This window comes from Mus caroli, unplaced genomic scaffold (assembly GCF_978045245.1).
Source record: "Mus caroli unplaced genomic scaffold, Mus_caroli_1 scaffold_13, whole genome shotgun sequence".
Classification (NCBI taxonomy): domain Eukaryota; kingdom Metazoa; phylum Chordata; class Mammalia; order Rodentia; family Muridae; genus Mus; species Mus caroli.
Genome location: NW_028227268.1, coordinates 21323952 through 21344285, shown reverse-complemented (window position 1 = coordinate 21344285; position 20334 = coordinate 21323952). Strand labels below are relative to the sequence as shown.

At 49.8% G+C, this 20334-nt stretch overlaps 2 protein-coding genes across 4 annotated transcripts in view; one reads left to right on the top strand and one right to left on the bottom strand.

The window, feature by feature from the left end:
* Positions 1-9457, bottom strand: part of LOC110306026 (signal transducer and activator of transcription 5B) — a 71334-nt gene extending 61877 nt beyond the window's left edge. Inside the window, exon 1 of the mRNA XM_021178221.3 lies at positions 9310-9457. The gene's annotated coding sequence lies outside the window, so the exon portion shown is untranslated. The remainder of the gene's footprint in view (positions 1-9309) is intronic.
* Positions 9458-9976: 519 nt separating this feature from the next.
* Positions 9977-20334, top strand: part of LOC110304461 (signal transducer and activator of transcription 5A) — a 33927-nt gene continuing 23569 nt past the window's right edge. The window contains exons 1-4 of one of the 3 annotated variants that reach the window (XM_021175894.3): positions 9977-10090; positions 16353-16503; positions 19306-19398; positions 20156-20293. In XM_021175894.3, coding sequence (XP_021031553.1) covers positions 20166-20293 — 128 coding nt within the window. In that variant the 5' untranslated portion in view covers positions 9977-10090; positions 16353-16503; positions 19306-19398; positions 20156-20165. Of the gene's footprint in view, positions 10091-16352; positions 16504-18251; positions 18380-18467; positions 18535-19305; positions 19399-20155; positions 20294-20334 lie in introns of those variants that run through there. The other 2 variants (XM_021175892.2, XM_021175893.2) reach the window with 2 other exon arrangements.

The window sequence follows — 20334 nt, the reverse complement described above, 5'->3', positions numbered from 1 at the left end:
CAAATATTTTCTATTTTGTTTTGAAGTCTTCAACAGTCAGGGGGAGGGGCAGCTGACTTGCGCTACAGCACATAGAGTTAGTACTTGATACTCAAACTCATTGCAAGGCCAGCTCCTCTCAGCAATACAAGCACATTCCGAGTTCCCAATACATTTGCTACAGACTAAAACAATAGCCACAGAAAAAGCCGGAGGCGGAATCTGTATCCTGTGCCTATATGGAAAGCCCCCCATGCTGCCTGATTTTCACTGTAACCATGGTCCTAAAACACTAACACTCCAGCTAAACCGCTTCATTCTGTTAAAACCGTGTGTTTCTGTCACTCTCTAGACTGCAACATTCTCAAGCCTAAAACATGACCCGGGCCTGAGGATGTAACTCAGTGGCATTGCACATGTCTAATGTGCACAAATCCCTGGGTCAGTCTCCACACACACACACACACACACACAAATAAATAAACATATGTTAAACAAAATAAAAATATAAAATAATATTATAAAAAATTATAATTGGCTTGACTCTAAGAAAAGTATGGTGGCTCGCACCTGTGTATCCCAGCTCTCGGAGCCCTGAGCCTCCTACAAGCTGGGGGCTAGCTTGGGCTGCATTGAGAATGTACAGTCAGCCTCGACTACATGGTGAGACCCTGACTCAAAAGATAAACAAAAACCAACTAAATAAACAATAACCTTATTTCCAAGAGCACATTTTTACCTATTTAAAGCTGTGGCTATCCCGCATATATTTTGAGGGCTGATAAAGTCCAATGTTTAGTAATTTGACAGACTAAGTGCCCTGAGCTCCCTTCGGCTGCAAGCATGTCGTACTAAATTATGCGAGTGTAATATATTTAAGACAGTTGGCCTACGTTGGACTTTTAAAATTTACACTTCCCCCAAACCATGCCCTAGCATCCCTAGGCTTTGCATCGTAGACATCATGAATGAGTTTTCACAACCTTTCTCTTTTACTCTCACCTAAAATCCTGGAAAACCCCACTGAAGGTTACACACTCACCAGCCACAGGGAGGGGAACACAGAGAAAGAACAGCTTTAGTGGTAGGCTCTCACTGCCGAGAGCATAAGGAAATTCTGACTTACAGCCATCGCACATTAAGCTTTTTCCACTGACAATGTAGCTTTTGTCAACATTCAAAGAAAATTCAACCCCTGGTCAAAGGTGCTGGTGACAATCACAGGTGCTGACATCCTGTCTGTTTGAACAGGGATAGACTTTCTGCCCAGGGAATTTGGATTTTTTTTTTCTCTCTGTCACTTGAGCTCTGGACTTTATGGAGCATCCTTTCCGGGCTCGGGGAACTTATAATGGCCTTTGCTTTGGTTTAAATACATAGTAATTCATCAGATGGCTCCACAGTTAAGAGCACACACTGCTCTTGTGGAGGACCCTGGTTCAGTTCCCACCACCCGTGTGAGGTAGCTCCCAACTCCTGCTGCAGGGGATCCAAGCCCTCTGGCCTTGGCCCTAGAGCTTACCAGCATATATTCATACACTAACACATATATACGTAAGGTTTTAAAAGTTACTCCATGCCGGGCGGTGGTGGCGCACGCCTTTAATCCCAGCACTTGGGAGCCAGAGGCAGGCAGATTTCTGAGTTCGAGGCCAGCCTGGTCTACAAAGTGAGTTCCAGGACAGCCAGGACCATACAGAGAAACCCTATCTCGAAAAAAAAAAAAAGTTACTCTATGTAAGTAACACTTTTAAATTTCTGTATTTCAGAAATTATGATGAAAAGCTCTAAAAAAAAAAAAAAACACAAAACAAAAACCCAGTGAGACAATACTAGAGGCTTACGTCCTTGCAGAATCAAATCGTAAAGAAGCCAGTCAGACACTCGGTTCTCTGTACAGAGGCATATATCACATAGTCTAACATTACCACATAGCACAAATTATCCTTTTGTCAGAACCCAGGGGCCAAAGGGGCAGCTCATACCTCTTCTTCTCCTATGGAAACAACAGGTCTAAGGAAACCACCCGTGCCATTACAAAGCTGCAGGTGTCTGCTGTCCCTGAGCGCAGTGGTTAAGGATAGGTCAGGGTTTCGCCCTAGTCCTGCGGTTACTAGCTGTGTGACCTTGGGTGAGTTACTTAACCTCTCTGTGGTCATTTCTTCATTTTTATCTGGAGATAATGTCCATTCCTCTCAGGATCATAAAACAAGACAAGAGGGAGCTGGGGCGATGACTGGGGCGTCATGGTGTAACGCCCTTGCCAACCCAAGCATGGGGGCCTGAGCTCCAGGGCCCACAGAAAGGAGGTGGGCATGGTGGCAAACATCTGTAACCCCAGCCCTGAGAAGGTGGAGAGAGGAAGATTCCACCCCTGGGGACCACTGGCTAGACATCTAAGCCCAGTCAGCAAGCCACAGGTCCCATGAGAAACTCTGTCTCAAAAGCAAGGTGGATGGCTCCTGAGACTAACGTCTGAAATTCACGTCTAGCTTACGCATGCACACAGGAGCACTCTCATGTGCTCAGGTGCACACACACACACACACACACACACACAAGCACACATCTGTAACAGTGTCTGTCTGACATACTATGAACCATAAATTTTAGGTATTATTCCCATAATCTTTCTATGAGTTTAAGACCCTGGAACATTTATTCAGCTCTGGGTTTGGACATAAGTTGAGGTTAACTTTTAATTAATTCTCTTGAGAGGTGGCAAAAATAATTAGTAAAACAATCAGTGCAGCCATTTGTAAGGCCACGTTATACAGTAGCCCAAACGGCAACAATATTTAAGACAGGCTCTCACTATGCAGCCCCGCCTGGAACTTACGATGTACATCAGGCTGGCTTCGAACTCACAGACGCCCCCCTGCTCTTGCTCCCTAGCTCTGGGATGAAAGACATGTGCCACCACACCTGGTCTTCTAACAATGATTTTTAATACAAACCATACACGTGGCTATGGCTGGTAACCTTGACCTGGTTCACCATATACAAATTTCACCATATACAAAGAAATCCCCTGTCAGGGAAAACCAAGCAATATCAGAAAAACCTGATGATTGGTTTGTCCGATCATCACTGCAGAGTCAAGCCAACTTCTACTCTAGCCCAATGGGCACTGAAAAGATTACTCACCAAATTAATCGCCACAAATAACAATAATTGATTGGCTCATTGATGTATTTCCCCTTGTCTTCCCCAGCCTTTCTGCAGCCAGTCATAAAGGAAAGTTTTCGCATTTTCTGAGAATCTCATTATGGTTCTCAAACCATCCTCTCCATCTTAGTGTAATTTTTAAAAATGAGTCAGAACAAGTACCTCAGAAAAAAAAACAAAACCTAGCTGTGCATGGAATATGCAGCTCTTTCTCTTCATAATAGAAATGTGCAAAGAATTCTTAGAGGGCTCTCCAGAGTGCCAGAGGCAGTGGCAGTATTCCTGGAGAATGAAGTGGCCGTAGGTTTGACAGGAAGGGCAGGTCAGAAGAGACAACCCGTCCCTCAACCAGTCCCCAAAGTTTTCATCTTCATAGTACAATACAAGGAAAAATGGGTGTCATTACTGTAATTAAACCCCAGGAAGAGAATACCCTGAGAGACAAATTTAAACCTCTTCTTCCTTGGACACTGATCTGGAAGGAAACATGAGACAAAGGTACCCTGAGGGAGGTTCAACACCGTTTGTAGATCTCACTGTGAGTAACCTCCACTCCACGCTAAGGATGCTATTTCTTTTAGGATTGTGATCCAAAGGAAAATGTAGAAGAGAGAAACTGCCTTGAAACCACAAACACGCTGGCAGCAGAGTCTGTTTCGAGTCTCTTTAGTCATCACACTATTTCGAAGAAAGTTAGTGAACAGTCAGGGAAACAGAAACATGGCTCCTTCTCCCCAAGGCTCCATATCACTCCCTCTGCAGCCTAGATCCACAGTGACTTGCTACATAAAAATCACCGAGGGATCTGGGGACGAAGCTTAACTGGTAGAGTATTTAGCGATCACGAAGCCGCTCTCCAGCATTCCATCAAACCAGGTCTGGTGGTGCAGGCCTGTTATTCTAGCAGTCTGGAGGTGAATGAAGGAATCAGAAGTTCAAGGCCACCCTGGGCTGGCTACAGAGTTCAAGGCCAGGCTGGGCTACATAAGACCCTACAGCAATGGTTCTCACCCTTCCTAAGGCTAAGGCTGCCCCTTTAGTACAGCTTTTCATATTGTGGTGACCCCAAGATTGTCTTGAAGAGAAAGAAGATATATGTACACAACCTCATTTGCTGTTTCATAACTGTAACTTTGCTACTGTTATGAATTTTTCCCCAAAGATTTATTTGTTGTATGTATATGACTACACTGTCGCTGTCTTCAGACACATCAGAAGAAGACATTGGCTCCCATTATAGATGGTTTTGAGCCGCCATGTGGTTGCTGGGAATTGAACTCAGGATCTCTGGAAGGAGCAGTGAGTGCTCTTAACCGCTGAACCATCTCTGCAGCCCCTGTTATAAATTCTAATGTAAATATCTGATATGCAGGATATCTGACATGTGACCCCTGTGAGGGTTTCGAACCCACAGGTCAAAGGCAGGTGGGGAAGGGAGGCAACTGCCCCAGAGGATCAAGTGTCTTAAGGTTGAGGGTGACCCCTTCAGAGATCTACTGCTAGGTCTGAATTTCCACTGGTTCATCCTTCATTCTCCATGAAACTGTGTGTGGATTTTGGGTAAGGCCAGGAAAGCTGCTGCTGTTTGCAGGATCTTCAGCTCCTACCTTGGGGCAGCTCCTCCTTACAGCACAAAAGATTGGATTCTAACTTCACCCTGTGTCATCTTCTAGGCACCTGGGAGGAAACAGCTGGCAACAGCCCCACTTCTCTGGTAACTGTGCCTCTGTTGTGGAGGCTTTAAGGCTCCTTCCAAAAGTGCCCCGCCTTGAGGAGAGATGGGAAAAGATTCAAGAATGCCTTGTGTTCCCAACTGGGTCTTGGACTGAGCTCAGGGATGCTGTCCCATGAAGCAGGACAACAGACTCCAAAGACAAAGCACATGACGTGTGACGCTCGCCTTCATGCAGCTAAAGCACAACCATGACCCGGTGAGGAGGGTGACGCGGGGACCTAATTTTGAAAATATAAACAGGAAGCTCCCCCACCTCAATATTACCATTTAAAAGAAAGAAAGAAGAAAAAAAAAAAAGGAAAGCAAACCTCAAAAATACCTTCCAAGGAAGTCATGGGTGTGACAAAGTAACAGAAGTTATAAAACGTCATGTAAGGCGCTGCAACCACCAAAGTGAGGGTCTCATTCCGTCAAGATCCAACCCCTGCCGTTTCCCTGCCTAGGGGTCTTCTCCAAAATGTCTTGGTTTTCTGTTTGTTTTGTTTTGTTTGTTTGTTTGTTGGCAGTAAAGGGTTATCTTTAATCAAATATCCATTGTCAATATTTCACTTCAAATGAAGCCATTATAATTAGGAACAAATACTTAAAAAAAAAATTTCACCATGATGTTTATAACTCAAATGCGCACGCACACACACACACACACACACACACAGGAAAAAAAAAAAAGCCCTGCTAACCAATGGAAACTGGATTGTTAAATTTGACTTTCTTATTCCCAGAAATAATCACAGAGCTGCTGAATCTACACCACTCTAGAGGAAAAAGCCACTTCTGGTTTTAAAACGGTTTTATTCATAATTCAAATTAAAAAACCAAATGGAGGTAGATCCGTTGACTCATGCCTGCTCTTGGGAGGCCGAGCAGGGAAGACAGGACCATCACAAAGGCAAGGCAAGACTGGACTATGGACCTTGTCTCAAAAACACAAACAAGACAAAACAAAACAAAACAAAAATAAGTAGAATTTTAAAAACCTATTCCTTTATATATGACACGTTTGGAGACCATGGTATTTTGAGACGCCCCCTACCCCGTGGGGTGTTGCCACTAGGCAACACATACATACATACATACATACATACATACATACATACAGTGAGCTACACCCCCAAATCTTTCTTCTTATGTTGAGACAGATTCTTGCTTATCGGCCCAGGCTAGCCTCAGACTCTGAACCCTCCTGCCTCAGCTTCCCTACCAGCTGGAATTATTAGCAAGCATGACTATGCCCAACTTTGGGGCAAAAAACCCCCAAAAAAACAAAAACCCCCAAACCAGAGGTGGGTGGAGGGGGCAGGGGAGGAGATGAAGACAGAAGTTCCTGAGTCGAAGTACTTTGATAATTTATTACATAATAAAAGAATACTCCTCAGGCTGGGCAGTGGTAGCTCATGCCTTTGATCCCAGTGCTCGGGAGGCAGAGGCAGGGGGAGCTCTATGAGTTCGAGGCCAACCTGGTCTACAAAGTCAGTTCCAGGACAGCCAGGGTTACACAGGGAATCCTTGTCTTGAAGAGAAAATATATATATATACGTCCACACACATACACATACATACACACACACACACACATTTTTCAGAACTCAGTAATTAGAGGTAACTTGGAATTATCATCACATAACTTAAAAAAAAAACCTCTCAAATGCTCAAACAACAAAACAAAAACAACTGTGGGTTTTGTTTTCTCTTTAGTGTGCATACTTTGTAGGAATTCTATGGTCAATCTACACTCCAAATGAAAGGCAAGGAAGGCATCACTAAGATTATTCATACATCTGGGCATGACTTCACAGAGGCACACACCTTGTAGGGCGTTAGAACAGCGAGGCTTCCATTGAGCCCACTTTCAACTAACACCAGATTTAAGGATGTTATTTTCCTCTTTATAGATCCTTCCTTTACTATAAGGACACACGTATCACCTGCCTACGTAACAAACCAGAGGAACCACAGCAAGTATACTCACCTATATAAGCCTGATACAAACACAGACTGACTGTAATATCATTGGGACAAAAAAAAATTAAACATATACCAAAAAGCAGTAAATGATGCTTTCGATCCCAATGGGGTCCTTGTGTATAAAAAGGAGGAGGAAGAGGAAGAAGAGGAGGGGGAGGAGGAGGAAGAGAAATCAATCGAGACTAAGAAAATGGAGGTGAAATGAGAAGTCCGAGTCAATAGGAAGTGTTGGCCAAAATATTTCTGTTGCAATCCCCCGAGCACTGATAGCACTTGTTCTCCCGCCCCCTTACACACATCACAAAGTATACACGGAAGCATAGCCTTCTTAAACTCAGCACAACGTACATGTATCAATGGCTTCTTGGCAGAAACAAGAAAACAGAGAAGGTAAAAATCAGGGAGGCCGCTGGATCTGCAGCAAAGATTTTTAGAGAAACTGAACTCTGAGTTATGCAATCACCAAACTGCTAGTGACAGAAATCAACTCTTGGTTTTTGTTTTTGTTGTTTTGTTTTGTTTTTTTGTCTTCTCTCGGATGTGAGAGGAGGGGTGGGGGTTGGAAGGGAGGGAGGGGGGAAGAAGAGACAGAGAGACTTTTCCAGTCTCTTGAAGTGTACAACTTCATGTTTGAATTTACCATTCTCCAAAGCCTACAGAAAACACGTCATCCTCTGGTGACACCTGGCCAGGGGTATGCAGGTGTTCTAACTGGACTCAAAACCAGAAGCCCCTTCCCGTTTAGCGCTATCAATTTTAACAACTATATTCCTCCATAAAATGGAGATGGCTACCAAGAAAACACATAACAAACCACTCAGAGGCCAATCAACAGAATTCCCCAGCTGAAAAGGCTCAAAATCAACTCAGTGTCCCCAAATGAAATGAGAGAAACACGAAATAAATAACCCATGAGTAAAATACATCCGACGGACACTGTAAACATCAAACAACAAAAACAAATGAACAATGGCATGACAATGGGTAAGAGGCAAAGCCCCATATCCTGACTGAATGATAATCAAATTATGTGAGATAATGCAGACTCAACAGCTGAAAGCTTATTAAGGCACCCGCAACTATCCAACCGATTTGGAAGCCCAAGATACAAGCAGATGATAAAAGCCACTGCTACAAGGCTACACAAAACCATCCGTCCAGTGACACCCTAGCCCTTTCAAGGGACATTCTCTGAGAATACTCTAACAACAACCTATAGAATCTTACTGAGGCAAGCATCTACTTCACTGCACAAGATGGGTCCTTGTGGGTGGGAGTCCATAAACTACTAAATATAAACACACGTGTGACCCGAACTGGCAGCTAAGTCCATCTATCTGGGCCTCGGTTTTTACAATGAAAGAATGTAGTATAATCTCAGAGGTGGAGGCTTCCCAAATTGAAGATTCTATAAGCCAGTTTGCCACTATTAATTTAATACAAGTTCCGACCCACAGCGAGACAAGCACAAAAGTGGACCATAGGTCCTTGAGGAAACCAATGGCGTCTCTTTTTGCCTTTAAAGTCCTTCTGGGTCTCATTAATCCCTGCTTTCTAAACGCTGCCGTTTGTTCTTCGCCTTTTCCATCACTGCTGGCTACAAGTGTTTGCAAACGCCTCCTGCTCCAGACAAGTCCCCCCACCCCGCTAACTCCCCCCCCCCCCCGTCTTGATCACTCTGACCATCTTGCCAGATTCCTTTAGACTCAGACCAGCTTCTGTGATAAGACAGCTCTCCTTCCGACTCCCCATATCTACCCCCGACACCAGGATCACTTTTTTTTTTTAACTCTTTAACCTTGGCTAGGAAAAACAAGATAGAAAGAAAAGAAAGGAAAAGACGAGAAAATGAGAGAACAGCTTGCCCGCATCCCACCACCACACATTCAAGCCCAGGCCTGGCAGGTCCTGATGTGGGACCCCGCAGCCCAGAGCCTTATCAAAATGTTCGTATTTGTTGTCTTGACTCCTTATAAGGCACTATTTCTTGAAGCTTTGCTGATACCCCCCACTCCACTGGGTACCTTCGGCTCATCCTTTTCCCCAGAGTCTCGGGCACTCCCACCCCGCTTTGGGGAGCACATTATAATAAGAGGAAAAACTGGGAGACAGCAGGGACTCTTCAGAAATGCAACAGGAAGGTGTGAGGCGGCCGACAGCAGTCCCCTCGCTCCCAGGGGATCGGCTCTGTCGGCGTCCCTCACACACCCATCGTGACACGCACGCGCCAATACTTTCCACGGTATCCACGGCGCCCCCCTCCGTGGCCTCCGCGCGCCCCTCTCCTTGCCACCACCAGCGCCCCGGGCCCCTCTGCAGCCGCCCGACGCGGCCCCCGCGGCCTCCCCACGGCCCCGGAACGATGGCGGCGGCTCGGCCCTGCCCAGCTTCTAGACAGCAGGAGCACGGGGCCCCGCCCGGGCTCCCGGGCCCCCGGGCCCCGCGCAGGGCGCAGCTCCTACCTCGTTCTGCCCCACCAGAGCCAGCGGTCTCTCCGGTCCCGCACGCTCTCTCGCGCGTCCGCTCGCTCCCTCCCCGTGCAGGACCTCCGCGCGTCGTCGCCCGCGCTCGGTCCCCGCCCGGGGTGACGGCTTGGGCCGCCGACTCTCCTCCCGCCGGGGCCCACGGGGGCGCGCGCCGCTCTCGCGCTCAGGCTCCGGGGACGCGCGCCCGCCCGTAACCCCGAGCGCGCCCCGCTTCCTGGTTCCTGCCCGCGCGCGCTCCCCAGCCCCAAGGTCCCTCCGCGCCCCTGCGGGACCGCCCTGCGGGGCCCCGGAACCCCCTGCGCGCAGCGGAGCGCGGGGGCGCGCTCGGCTGGGCCTGCGCCGCGCGCTCCCGCTGCAGGCCGAGCCCGCGCCCAGCCGCCCTGGACACCCCCTCGAGGCTCCCGGACCCCCAACACATGCTGCTTTGTTTGGGTGGGGGCGATCCCCGTTCAAGGGCAGGGGCGGCGGTGGTCTTGGAGATTGGGACACCCCCTCCACGGCCCGCCCACCGCCCTCCCGCCGGGAAACCAGGTCCGCGTTCCCGGTCCTCTAGCTCTCAGGCCGAGGGCAGAAGTCCATAGTAGCCCCGATCAATAATTATCCCGAGCTTGCTCCCTGGAGGGAGGCTTAAACCAGGGCCCCTATCGCACTACCCCGACGGGCACAGGCAGGACCGGGCCAACTGGATCGGTGGATTGCCTCTGGGTGAATCTATGGGGCACAGGGGAGACGCCTTCCTCCCTGGGAATTTTTGCTGGTAACTAATCTTGGTTTTGGGAGTGACAGGTTTATCCAGGGCCGTCTGGGTTCTCTCCAGGGGTAGAGGGTCTCTACTATCCTTTCCCCAATGTTGGGGAGGGGTTGCTGTATGTGTGAGAGAAAAGAACCTGAGTCACCCACTCTCCCTCGCTCCATCTCCCCGAGCTGGCCAGTGGTTTCCCTGGCAACCCTCCAAGGGCTAGCCCGGCCAGCCCGGAAGCAAGGCACATCAGTGGTACAGAAGCCCCAGCTGTAGAAACCTCAGCTGCAGGGGCAAAAGAGGGAGGACCCCTTCCCAGCACAAACACACAGAACGTCTATTCTCCACAGTCACCTACAATTTGTTCCGCTGAAAATTTTCCTAGCCAGGCAGGATCAAGAGGCAAGCTCTTCTATGATCTTCTTCCCAGCAGCCTTCCCAGGCACAAAGGTTTGGGGGTATTAACTGATCATAAAGCCCTTCTGCTCTTGCCCTACAGGCTGGGCCAACACCTGACACAGTGCTTGGCACAAAAAAAAAAAAAAAAAAAAAAAAAAAAAAAGAGGGAGAGAGTGTGGGGGCTGGCCCAGGAAGCTGGATGGGATGGAAATCAGCAGCTCTGGGCTTCCCCTCCCTCCCCCCCCACCCCCCAACCCCCCCACCCCCCACCCCCGCCCAGCCAGCTTAGGACGAGTTAAAACTTCAGGGCACATTTCTCTGTTCAAGCTTCCATACCTGCAAGCTATTCCCTCTCCCAGAAACACACTCCTGGCATTTCTGTGTGATGCTCGCTCTAGGGCAGTGGTTCTCAACCTTCCTAACGCCGCGACCCTTTAATATAGTTCTTCATGTTATGGTGACTTCAACCATAAAATTATTTCCGTTGCTACTTCATACCTATAAAATTTGCTACTGCTGTTTATCGTAATGTAAATAGTTGTGTTTTCTAATGGTCTTAGGTAACCACTGTGAAAGGGTCCCTAGATCCCCAAATGGGTCTCAACCTACAGGTTGCTGCTGCTCTAGGGCCCAGAGTCTAGGCAGTATAACTGTTACCCTCCTGTTTCTCACCACACACTTCATGCATGCCTTACCACCATACCTTGTGTTGAAGAACGATTTCTTGTTAGCATGTGTCTCCTCCAAAGGCAGACACAATATCCTGTTCACCTTTAAATCCCCCCACCCACACCCAGCCCTGTGTAGACACCCAGTAAATATGCTATACCTTGGAAAAGGAAACTGCAAGGACTATGTACATATCAAGAGCACAAGGTCCAAAAGCAGTCATACCATTGTGAACCCTTTTCTGCCTTGTTCTCTATTTTCACTACATAGCAATATCAATACTGTCTACCTCATGGCGTCCCGAAAATCAAGTGAGCTAAGAGATGTGAAATAGTTCAAACCCTGCCACCCACTATATTTATGCTAACTGTTATGGTGATTAATAAGAGCTAAGATTTAAATTTCTTTTCCTGAGATTGGGTAAGTTCTAGGACTCAACTCAGCTACCATAGTTGATGACCAACAGCATCCAAAAGGGTGTCACTCCATTGAGAAAACCACAGCACATCTCTGACTGCTCACTAGGTAGCCAGTTAGTTAATCTTGTGTTTGGAGCCACAAAGGATGGAATGTTCTGTGGCTACCTCAGCAAAACAGAAAGCTGTCATTCCGACAGGAAGAAAAGTCCATCAGCTTCCTCCCCATTTGAAAATGCAGATGAATCCAGATGCCTCCTCTTTGGATCGAAGGACCATACAGCTTCTATGTTGGGAGGACACTAGTCTTAGGATACAGAAGTGCTGAAAGGAAATTGAATAGAAAAGTAGGATCTTGGAAAATTCCAGAAAGATACCTGGAGGTGTAGAGATAACCACTGAAGACAGCTCTCAGTCCACTCTGACCTGACCAAGAGAGAAAGAGACTGCATGGAAGAACCCCAAGGCCTGGCTCACAGCCTGTGGCCATACATCTTGCCAGTTCTCAGCTAGGACTAACTGGAGCCTCCTTTCGTCATGTTTGGGGATGACCATGTGGCCGCCACAGAGAGCAGCTCCTTCATTTCACATCCTTCCTTCATAGCCACGGGGCAATCATGAGACTATTTTCTTGAAATGTATTTGAAACCACAACCACAATCTCCTTCAGCTAGAGACCAGAGTTTATGCCATTTCCCTGTGAGTGCTTCTCTGGATCCCAGGAATCAGGCTGGCCCTGGGAATCCACCTGTCACGCATTAGCCAGGGAAGGGCTCTCATGGGAATTTCCCTTCTATGGTAGAAGGGAATGAGAAGAAGTCAGATCAGGCCCTTACAGCAACAGAGGAGGCTAGACCCTTAACAGACAGGACAGGAGAGACCACAGAGCTCAAGGACCTCTGGAAGCTGTCACAGCCAATGCCTCGTGAGGGGCTCTGGTGGTACTCGGGATTGCTTCTGCCCAAGACTAACAGTTAGATTTTCATCCAAATTTCAGCCTGTTTTGCCAGCTTGTCAGCCACGTGTCCTTGCACAAACTGCTTGACATCCCTGAAAGCTTCAGTTTCTCCTTGTGGATAAGTCGACATTAGGGGGTGAAGTGAATACGATCTTTCAGGGCACATGCGAGACTCTAATAAGAGTGGGTGTCCTACCAGAAGGGACATGAAGAACAGGGAAAGGAGACCCCCCAATTGCTCTCTGTCTGTCCTTCTGGACCGTGTGCCTCTTATACCATGTACAACGTTAGTTAAATGGATGTTTTGGGTTTTAAAGTAAAAAGGGAATGTGGCTGGGTATGCAGAGGCAGCTATAAAGTCTCAGGAGGATCACTGCAAGTTTAAGCCCAGGAGGAGGGAGGGAGGGAGGGAGAGAGAGAGAGAGAGAGAGAGAGAGAGAGAGAGAGAGAGAGAGAGAGAGAGAGAGAGAGAGAGAGAGAGAGGGCAACTAAGCACGTTGCCTGGTTTAAGGAAAGGCATGTAATAAGAGTGTGTTTTCTTTTCTTCTCTCATCCTACTCCCAGCCAACTTTCTGGGTCAGGAGGATGCAGATTTTTTGCTGAGGGGTGGGAAGGCTTGGGAGGGGTAGGGAGGGAAGTGGAGGGATGGAGGTGTAGATCCAGGCAGGACTCACCACCTAGAGATTCTCAAGCACTCCTATCTGGCGCCTGTGTACCTCACCTATCTGGGCACCCTTCCAGGAATAGTTAAGGGGTGGCTCTCTGGAAAGCTCAAGGGCCCCCATGTCTCCTGGGACAGGGTCACCATGTCCTCTACACCCAGAGTCCTGAGGCGATCGTGCATTAACCAAGGGAGGGTGTGGCTGATGCAGAGGAAAGAACATTGCCAGCACAGCCAGTACCTTGCCAGCTTGCAGGGCAGGTTAGGAACTCAAAAGCCAGCCCAGCAGCAGGCAAAGATGCTGCTGCTGCTGCTGCTGCTGCTGCTGCTGTTGCCACCACTGCTGCCACCACCACTGCCACCACTGTGGGCTGGAAAGCAGGTCAGTGGAATGTGAAAGGCAGAGCCATTTGTGGGGCTCTGGGTTGGGGTGAGTATCTAGGATATGCCCTGAACTTGGAGCTCCAGGAAGCCCTGAGCTGTCTTAGGAGCCTTCTTGTCCAACAAACATGTATAAAGTCTCGGTTTTGAATAAGCAATAGAACACAGTCTTTGAAAGAAAAGAACAAAACAAAAGCAAAAACAATAACAGCAACAAAAACAGACTAGGGTTGTAAGAAAGGACACACAATACACCTGGGATGCACCATACACATAGCACCAGGCACTATAACTGAGTCTTGATTGGTTCGTTTGCTGGTTTGTTGAGACAGGGTCAGCCCTGGTGGATCTTGAATTCACTGCGTAGCCCAGGCCATTCTGTTTCAGCCTCCCTGGTGTGAGGGTGGCAGGCATGAGGCATTATACCTGACCTTGTGGCTGAGTCTTAACAGTATCTTGACAGATGGGTCTTGCTGGCCTCCTTTTGTGAAAGAGGATGCTCATTTCTGAAAGGCTGCTGAGGTTGCACAGGATCACAGGGCAGAGCCAAACTTTGTATCAGGCTCTTATAACTCCAAAGACTTTGTGTTTTCTTCTAGATCTCCAAGACTTGTGAACAAATAGAAGGGTGTCAGCTAGGGGCCAAAAGAGCGTTGGTATTCCAGGTGGGTGGATGGAGAGCAAAGGCTTAGGGTTGAGAGGGCATGCAAGGGCACTGGGGTGGCCGAAGGTCAGGGTGAGGGGAAAGCGCGTGCTTGGGACTGAGCTCAGCAGTGCACAGAACCCAGGCCCAGAGCCAAAGGTTTTGGTCTCTTTGAGGTTATGGTCTCCATTTGCTCCTGGGACCATTGAGCCCTAGTTAGAAGCTTGGAGTACAGGGAGCAGACAAGGACAATGTGGGTGGGTTGGAGACTTAAGAACTGGGGAACAATGAGAAACAGACAGTAAGAAAGAAAGCCCCTGGGGTCATAACAAAAGGAAATGGCAACCGCACTGGGGGGGGTGGCAGGGAAGAAGCCCTCTCCCACATACCCCCCAGAGGACTCGAGGTCAGGTGCAGGCTGGTCATGGCACAAAAGAGTTCTTGTTGAGCTGGAAGGAGGGCAAACTAGCTCAGCGGGAAGAGGGAACGATAGTCATCAGGGTGAGGACACGAAGCCAGGCTGGCCTGGCCTGGGGTGCTCAGAACTGTGGCCAAGCCCACTCCTGCCCATTCCACTCTCTCCCACCATGTTTCTGGCCTAGGCCTGCCATGAGCCAGGTGTGCAAAGAGCAGGTTTCCTCCTGCTCACCTGGCCAGAGAGAAGATGGGCACCCAGTATTGTATCCACACCCTCTTCTGTGTGCCTAGAATACCTGAACTGCCAGTCTCTCATCTGGGTAGGTGGGCATGGCAGCTGGCAAAGAAAGCAAGATTCCTAGCCTCCACTGCACCACCCAGGCTAGTCCCACAGCCTCCCTCCCATCCCTCTCTTCCCAGAAACAAAGGACAGTCACTGTGCCTCCGGCAGGGTAGCCTTGTGTTCTCTTGGTGAGTTCTCTGTAAATTGACTTCTCTGAAGAGTGTTAGAGACCAGGGGACAGAGGTGGAAAGGGGGCTTCACCCCAATCCCAAGGCTCCTTACCCTTCTCAGCATTTACAGAGAACACACATACACATTCCCCAACTCCTATTCTGGCCTATTCTGGCTTCATGGTCATTAATAGGGCAACATTTCTACGTAGCAGTGAGGTAGGCGCTGAGCACTGGTCTGTGGCCAAGGCTGGGGGCTGAAACAGTTGTAGCCAGTCCAAGTAGAACTCAGATAGGTGAAGGAGGATGTTTAAAAGCCTCAGGGGTGTCTGCTCTCCCTGTCCAGCCACAGGACACAAACACTTGCTGGGAAACCTCTCATTTTCTTGGGAACACCTTTCTGGCTCCCAAACAACAGAAGTGCTCCTTGAAGAGGAGACAGCGCAGAAGAACAGGTGATTTTGTTTCACCTGCCTTGCCCAGGCACACTGAAGCCAAGGGAGACTTCTACCTCCGTCTGTCCTCTCTACCACGTGCTGTGCAGGCCTTTCAGACTCTCCTGATGGCCGAGAGATCAAGGCCAAAAGGGCCACTTAGTATTACCCTTCCCCTTCACACAACACACGGTCACACAGACTCACTCTGTACAACAGGGCTCTGCTAAGTGTGGGGATGCAGGAGCTGGGATCGATACCAAGAACCCGCCTGGGCTAGATCAGCCAGTAGAGATCTCTTCACTCTATAAGTACTCCCTGGGCTTAGAGGTGGCACAACTAGGAATGGTCACTGAGACCCTGCTCACAGGCTGTCAGTGGCAGCAACCATCTACAGTGCCAGACCTGCAGCTTCAGCTAGGTCTCTTATGGATGAATCACTGGGATGATCCCAGCCCTGCCTTCATTCAACGTTGGCATAAATGTGCCACGATTTAGGTCAAGATGGGTGTGGAGGGAGATGTGTTTCTGTGTGATTTGGGGGGCATGTGCGCGTATGTGTATGGGTACCCAGGTGTGCACACGCATAGGTGGAGGCCAGAGGTCAACCTCAGGTGTCAACCTCAGGAGGTGTCCACCTTGCTTGTTTAGATAGGATCTCTCACTGGGACTTGGGGGTGTTGACTAGTTAGGATGGCTGGGCTGTGAGGCTCAGGGACACCACTTGTCTTCACAGCCCCAGGGCCAAGATTCCAAAGTACATACCAACATTTTGGGCTATCTTGTTTGATTTTGTTTTGAATCCCCTCTTACCCCAATGAATACTGCAACCCAAAATTGGGGATGAAGCACTGTCCGAGGGGAGAAGCACTATCCGAGGGAAGAGAAGAAGCACTGTCCGAGGGGAGAAGCACTATCCGAGGGAAGAGAAGAAGCACTGTCCGAGGGGAGAAGCACTGTCCGAGGGAAGAAGCCAGTTGCTACTTCCAGGCCCACACAGGTACCGGGTATTTCTGATCTTCTTAACTCCTTTCCCTCAGAATTCAGTTTTCTCCCTTAGAGCTTGGTCCCCTAAAACCACCAGGTTGCTTTGTGGTGAGAAATAACAGAGACCAAACCAAAGGACTGAAAACAAAAAACAAACAACAAAACCCCCCAAAACAAACAAATAATAACCACAACAACAACTACCAAAACCCAAACGTGACACTTCCGGGTAACTGTATTATCCGGAGTCAGAACCACAGTCACCTCTGTCCCCAACCTAACTCAACAGCCTCCTTCCTCAGCGCCCATCTTGGGAAAGCTGTAGAATTGCCCCACTCCCCACCTACCCAGTGAGTATCTTCGAGATAGCAGAGGCATAGAAAAAGGTAGAATGGAGCAGTGGAAGATGCAACCAGATGAACTGGCAAAACGTCTCAGTGGGTAAAGGCGCTTGCCAAGCAAGTTTGGCAAGCATGGTTGACAGAGAGACATTATTCCATGATTGTTGTTCCCTCCACATGAGGGCCACAGCATATGCACATACAATAAGTGATAAGAAACAAGAAAATGATGTTTAAAGATACAAGGATTAGGAACCTCAAAACGGCCCAATGAGGAGAGAGCCAGAGGCAAGGCAGGGAGGGAGCCAGCCACCTTTGGGTCCTGGTAAGATCTGGGGACATGAGTGGGTTCTGCAGACTCTCCTACAGTTCTGCTCCATGGCACCTCCCCGCTAGCTTTTGAGTAAGCAGGCCTAACCACCTTCCCAGCAAGCCCAGCCCAGCCCAGCCAGATGTGGGAGCCCCAGACTTCTGTGGGTCCTGGGGGAGGGGTCTGGAGAAGTCAATGCCTGGAAGTGGGTGGGCAGCTCTGTACCACACCCACTCTCAGGTGTCCAGATGGAGGGCATGACCAGCGTGGTCCTCTGCCTACAGATGTAGCTCAGAGAACTTGGTAAACCTAATGAATCTACTGTCACGTCCACTGTGAAAGACTGGGGGACACAGGTGCCAAGTGGGATCCACCTACCATGAGGCAATGGGCTTGGATCTGTCACACAGGCTCCAAGAGTCTGGTCAAGTCACTTCCCCTATCTGGCCTATTATTGTTCCCATTGGTAAAATCACCTTTAAGGCCACTGGCAGCTTTGCATGTTGATGTTCATCTGGAGCGGAGGGCCTAACCGGCTCCCTATCAATCCATTGTACAGAGTGGAGGGGAAAGACGGGAAAAGGCTTATGCCTACTCCTCCTGAGCCCCTTACCCTACCTGGTCCTGGCAGAGCATCTGAAGAGCAAGGTCTCTCCCATCCTCCGATCCTCCTTGCAACCCCCCCCTCCCAGTTTTCAATTCCTTTCCTCGTGATCCTGCCAAGTAAAGTCACTGTGACCACACACAGAGGGTGGGGACAGCCCAGACATTTCAACTTCTGCAGAAAAGGTTCAGGTTTTCCCCACCTCTAAAGTAAAAAAAGAGTAAAAGAGGAGGTCCAAAGACCAGAAAGAAGGATCAGGAACTCGGAATGGAAAGAAAAGATACAAGAAGAAATTAGTAAGAGAGGAAGCCAATTAAAATGATCCCTCCAGGCCACTGGGTCTTGGCCCGGATGGTATTCGAGTAGGCAGCCGGGCTGGCCCCTCCTTTAGTACTGCCCATGCCAACTTCCAGGCAGAGAGGAGGCCCAGAAGAGAGGGAAGCTGGGCAAAGGGGATGGCAGACTTCCAGCCTGGCCTTGTCCAACCCCTGGGCCTTAAGGGGAACTCTTCTTTTGGGATGGGGACTATGATCCAGGCAAAGCTCCAGGGAGCAGGTCTGCTGCCACAGCAAAGTCTGCAGGCAGATGTGAAGTTAGAAAGTGCTGGCTACCCCTTCCTGCGTCTTTTTAGAAGGTAGGACCAGCTTCAGGCGTGACCCTTCTAGGTCACTGGATGGACTCCCGAGTGGTTTGTGGGTCACAGTCTAATGATGAGACTGTGATGTGACCACAGTGAGGTCCTGGGCAGGCCCCTTCTCTTCTCTGGATTGAGGTTTCTTACCTGCAAAGGTCAGAAGGGGGGGTAGGGGGTTGAAACCTATGATTACTAAGGTCTTTCTTGCTCCGGCTTTAAGGGGGAAGGTCATGTGGTGGAAGTCATGCTAGGTGGGAGACCTTAGAGGTAGGCTTGGCTTCTCTGGGATCGCCAGTCCTTCTAAAGTTTTGACTCTGCAGGCATAGAAGCCACATGCACCCTTACCTGAACATGCGCGTGTACACACACACACACACACACACACACACACACACACACACACAACTTTGTAAATCTAGAGACAGACTAGTTGACTCCAGAGGTAGGAGCCATCTCTAGGTAGCCTTTTTTTTTTTTTTTTTTCTTCCTCCCACTCTTTTATTTTATTTATTTATTTCTAACAGATGATAAAACTGAGGCCCTAGTTAGGGATTTTTAGAGTTCGGGACTTCCCGGCACCCTCTGGCTGCTCCAGCTCAGCTGTCCCAGGACGCTCCTCCCTCATTCCCCCCCACCCACCCCCGGAGCCGCAGGGGAGCACAGACCGGGAGTCCCAGTGTGTGTGTAGGGAGGGGGGACCCCGCTGTAGGGGCTGTCCTCAGCCCAGCGCCGCCCAGCCTAGTGGTCGGTCTTGTAAGCGGGGCGCCCTGGCGCACTCGCCGGGGCGCCGGTAATCGAGGGCGGAGGCAAGGAGGGAGCGACCGCTGCTGGGAGGGGTGCTGGGGCGAGCTCCCGCGCTGTGTATGGTCTATCGGAGGCAGCTGACCTTTGAGGAGGAAATCGCTGCTCTCTGCTCCTTCCTGTAGTAACAGCCTCCACCGCCGCCGCCGTCAAGAGCCGTCAGGAGCCGTCAGAAGCCCCGGCCTGGAGCGACAGCCGCGGGCGCTCCGCAGCACCAGGTGGGTGGGTTGCCGTGGCTCCGCCCGCGGCGCGTGGACAGGGGATCTAGGCTGCAGCCACGTCCCCGGGATCTAGCACCCTGGAGTCCCCATGGCCTGACACGGGACAGACATCTGTCCCGGCTTCGAATGGGAGCTTCAGAGGGAGCAGGGACAAGGGACCCGTGCAGGCGGCAGCCAGGGGTGGACTCACGCAGTGGACACTAACATTATCACTCTCCACTCGGAGCGGGTAGATTCTGGAGTGCAGCCCAGGGCTCCCCCGTAGACAGAGTCGACCCTTAGTCTTCTCTCCCTGACAGCCCCAGACACGTGCCTGGGGAGACCTGCACCTCCAGTGGCTGTCCCAGCAGTGGCCTAACTTTTACGTTGGAACAGTTTCCCTTCCAAGAAATTGAGTGTGGGTCTTAGGCTGGGTGGCAAGAATATTTGTGTTTGTCTAGTTGGGGACTGTGGGCCTCTGTGTCTTAAGTTTCTCTTTCGGTTTGTAGACCCCCCCCCTTTTTTTTTTATTTAGTCTGGGGATAGCTCCATTGAGTGAAGGGACATGGAGAGAAGGGACAGGAAGAGAGAAGGGCAGCCTCGAGGGTTCCTTGTTGGAAGGGAAGGGTGGCCATCTCTCTTCCCACACAGGAAAGCGTGCCTGGGGTGAGAGAGGAGCCTGGCCTCACCTCAGTCCTTAGGTTCTTTCGTGGCACTGCAGGGCATTGACAGGCTAGAGACTTCTGCAGAACAAATGACTTATCTTCTCCCCCAGGTAAACAGCCATGGCAGGCTGGATTCAGGCCCAGCAGCTTCAGGGAGATGCCCTGCGCCAGATGCAAGTGTTGTATGGGCAGCATTTCCCCATCGAGGTCCGGCACTACCTGGCCCAGTGGATCGAGAGCCAGCCGTGGTAGGTGCCCCATGCCCCGAGTCTTCACCTTCAGAATGTGT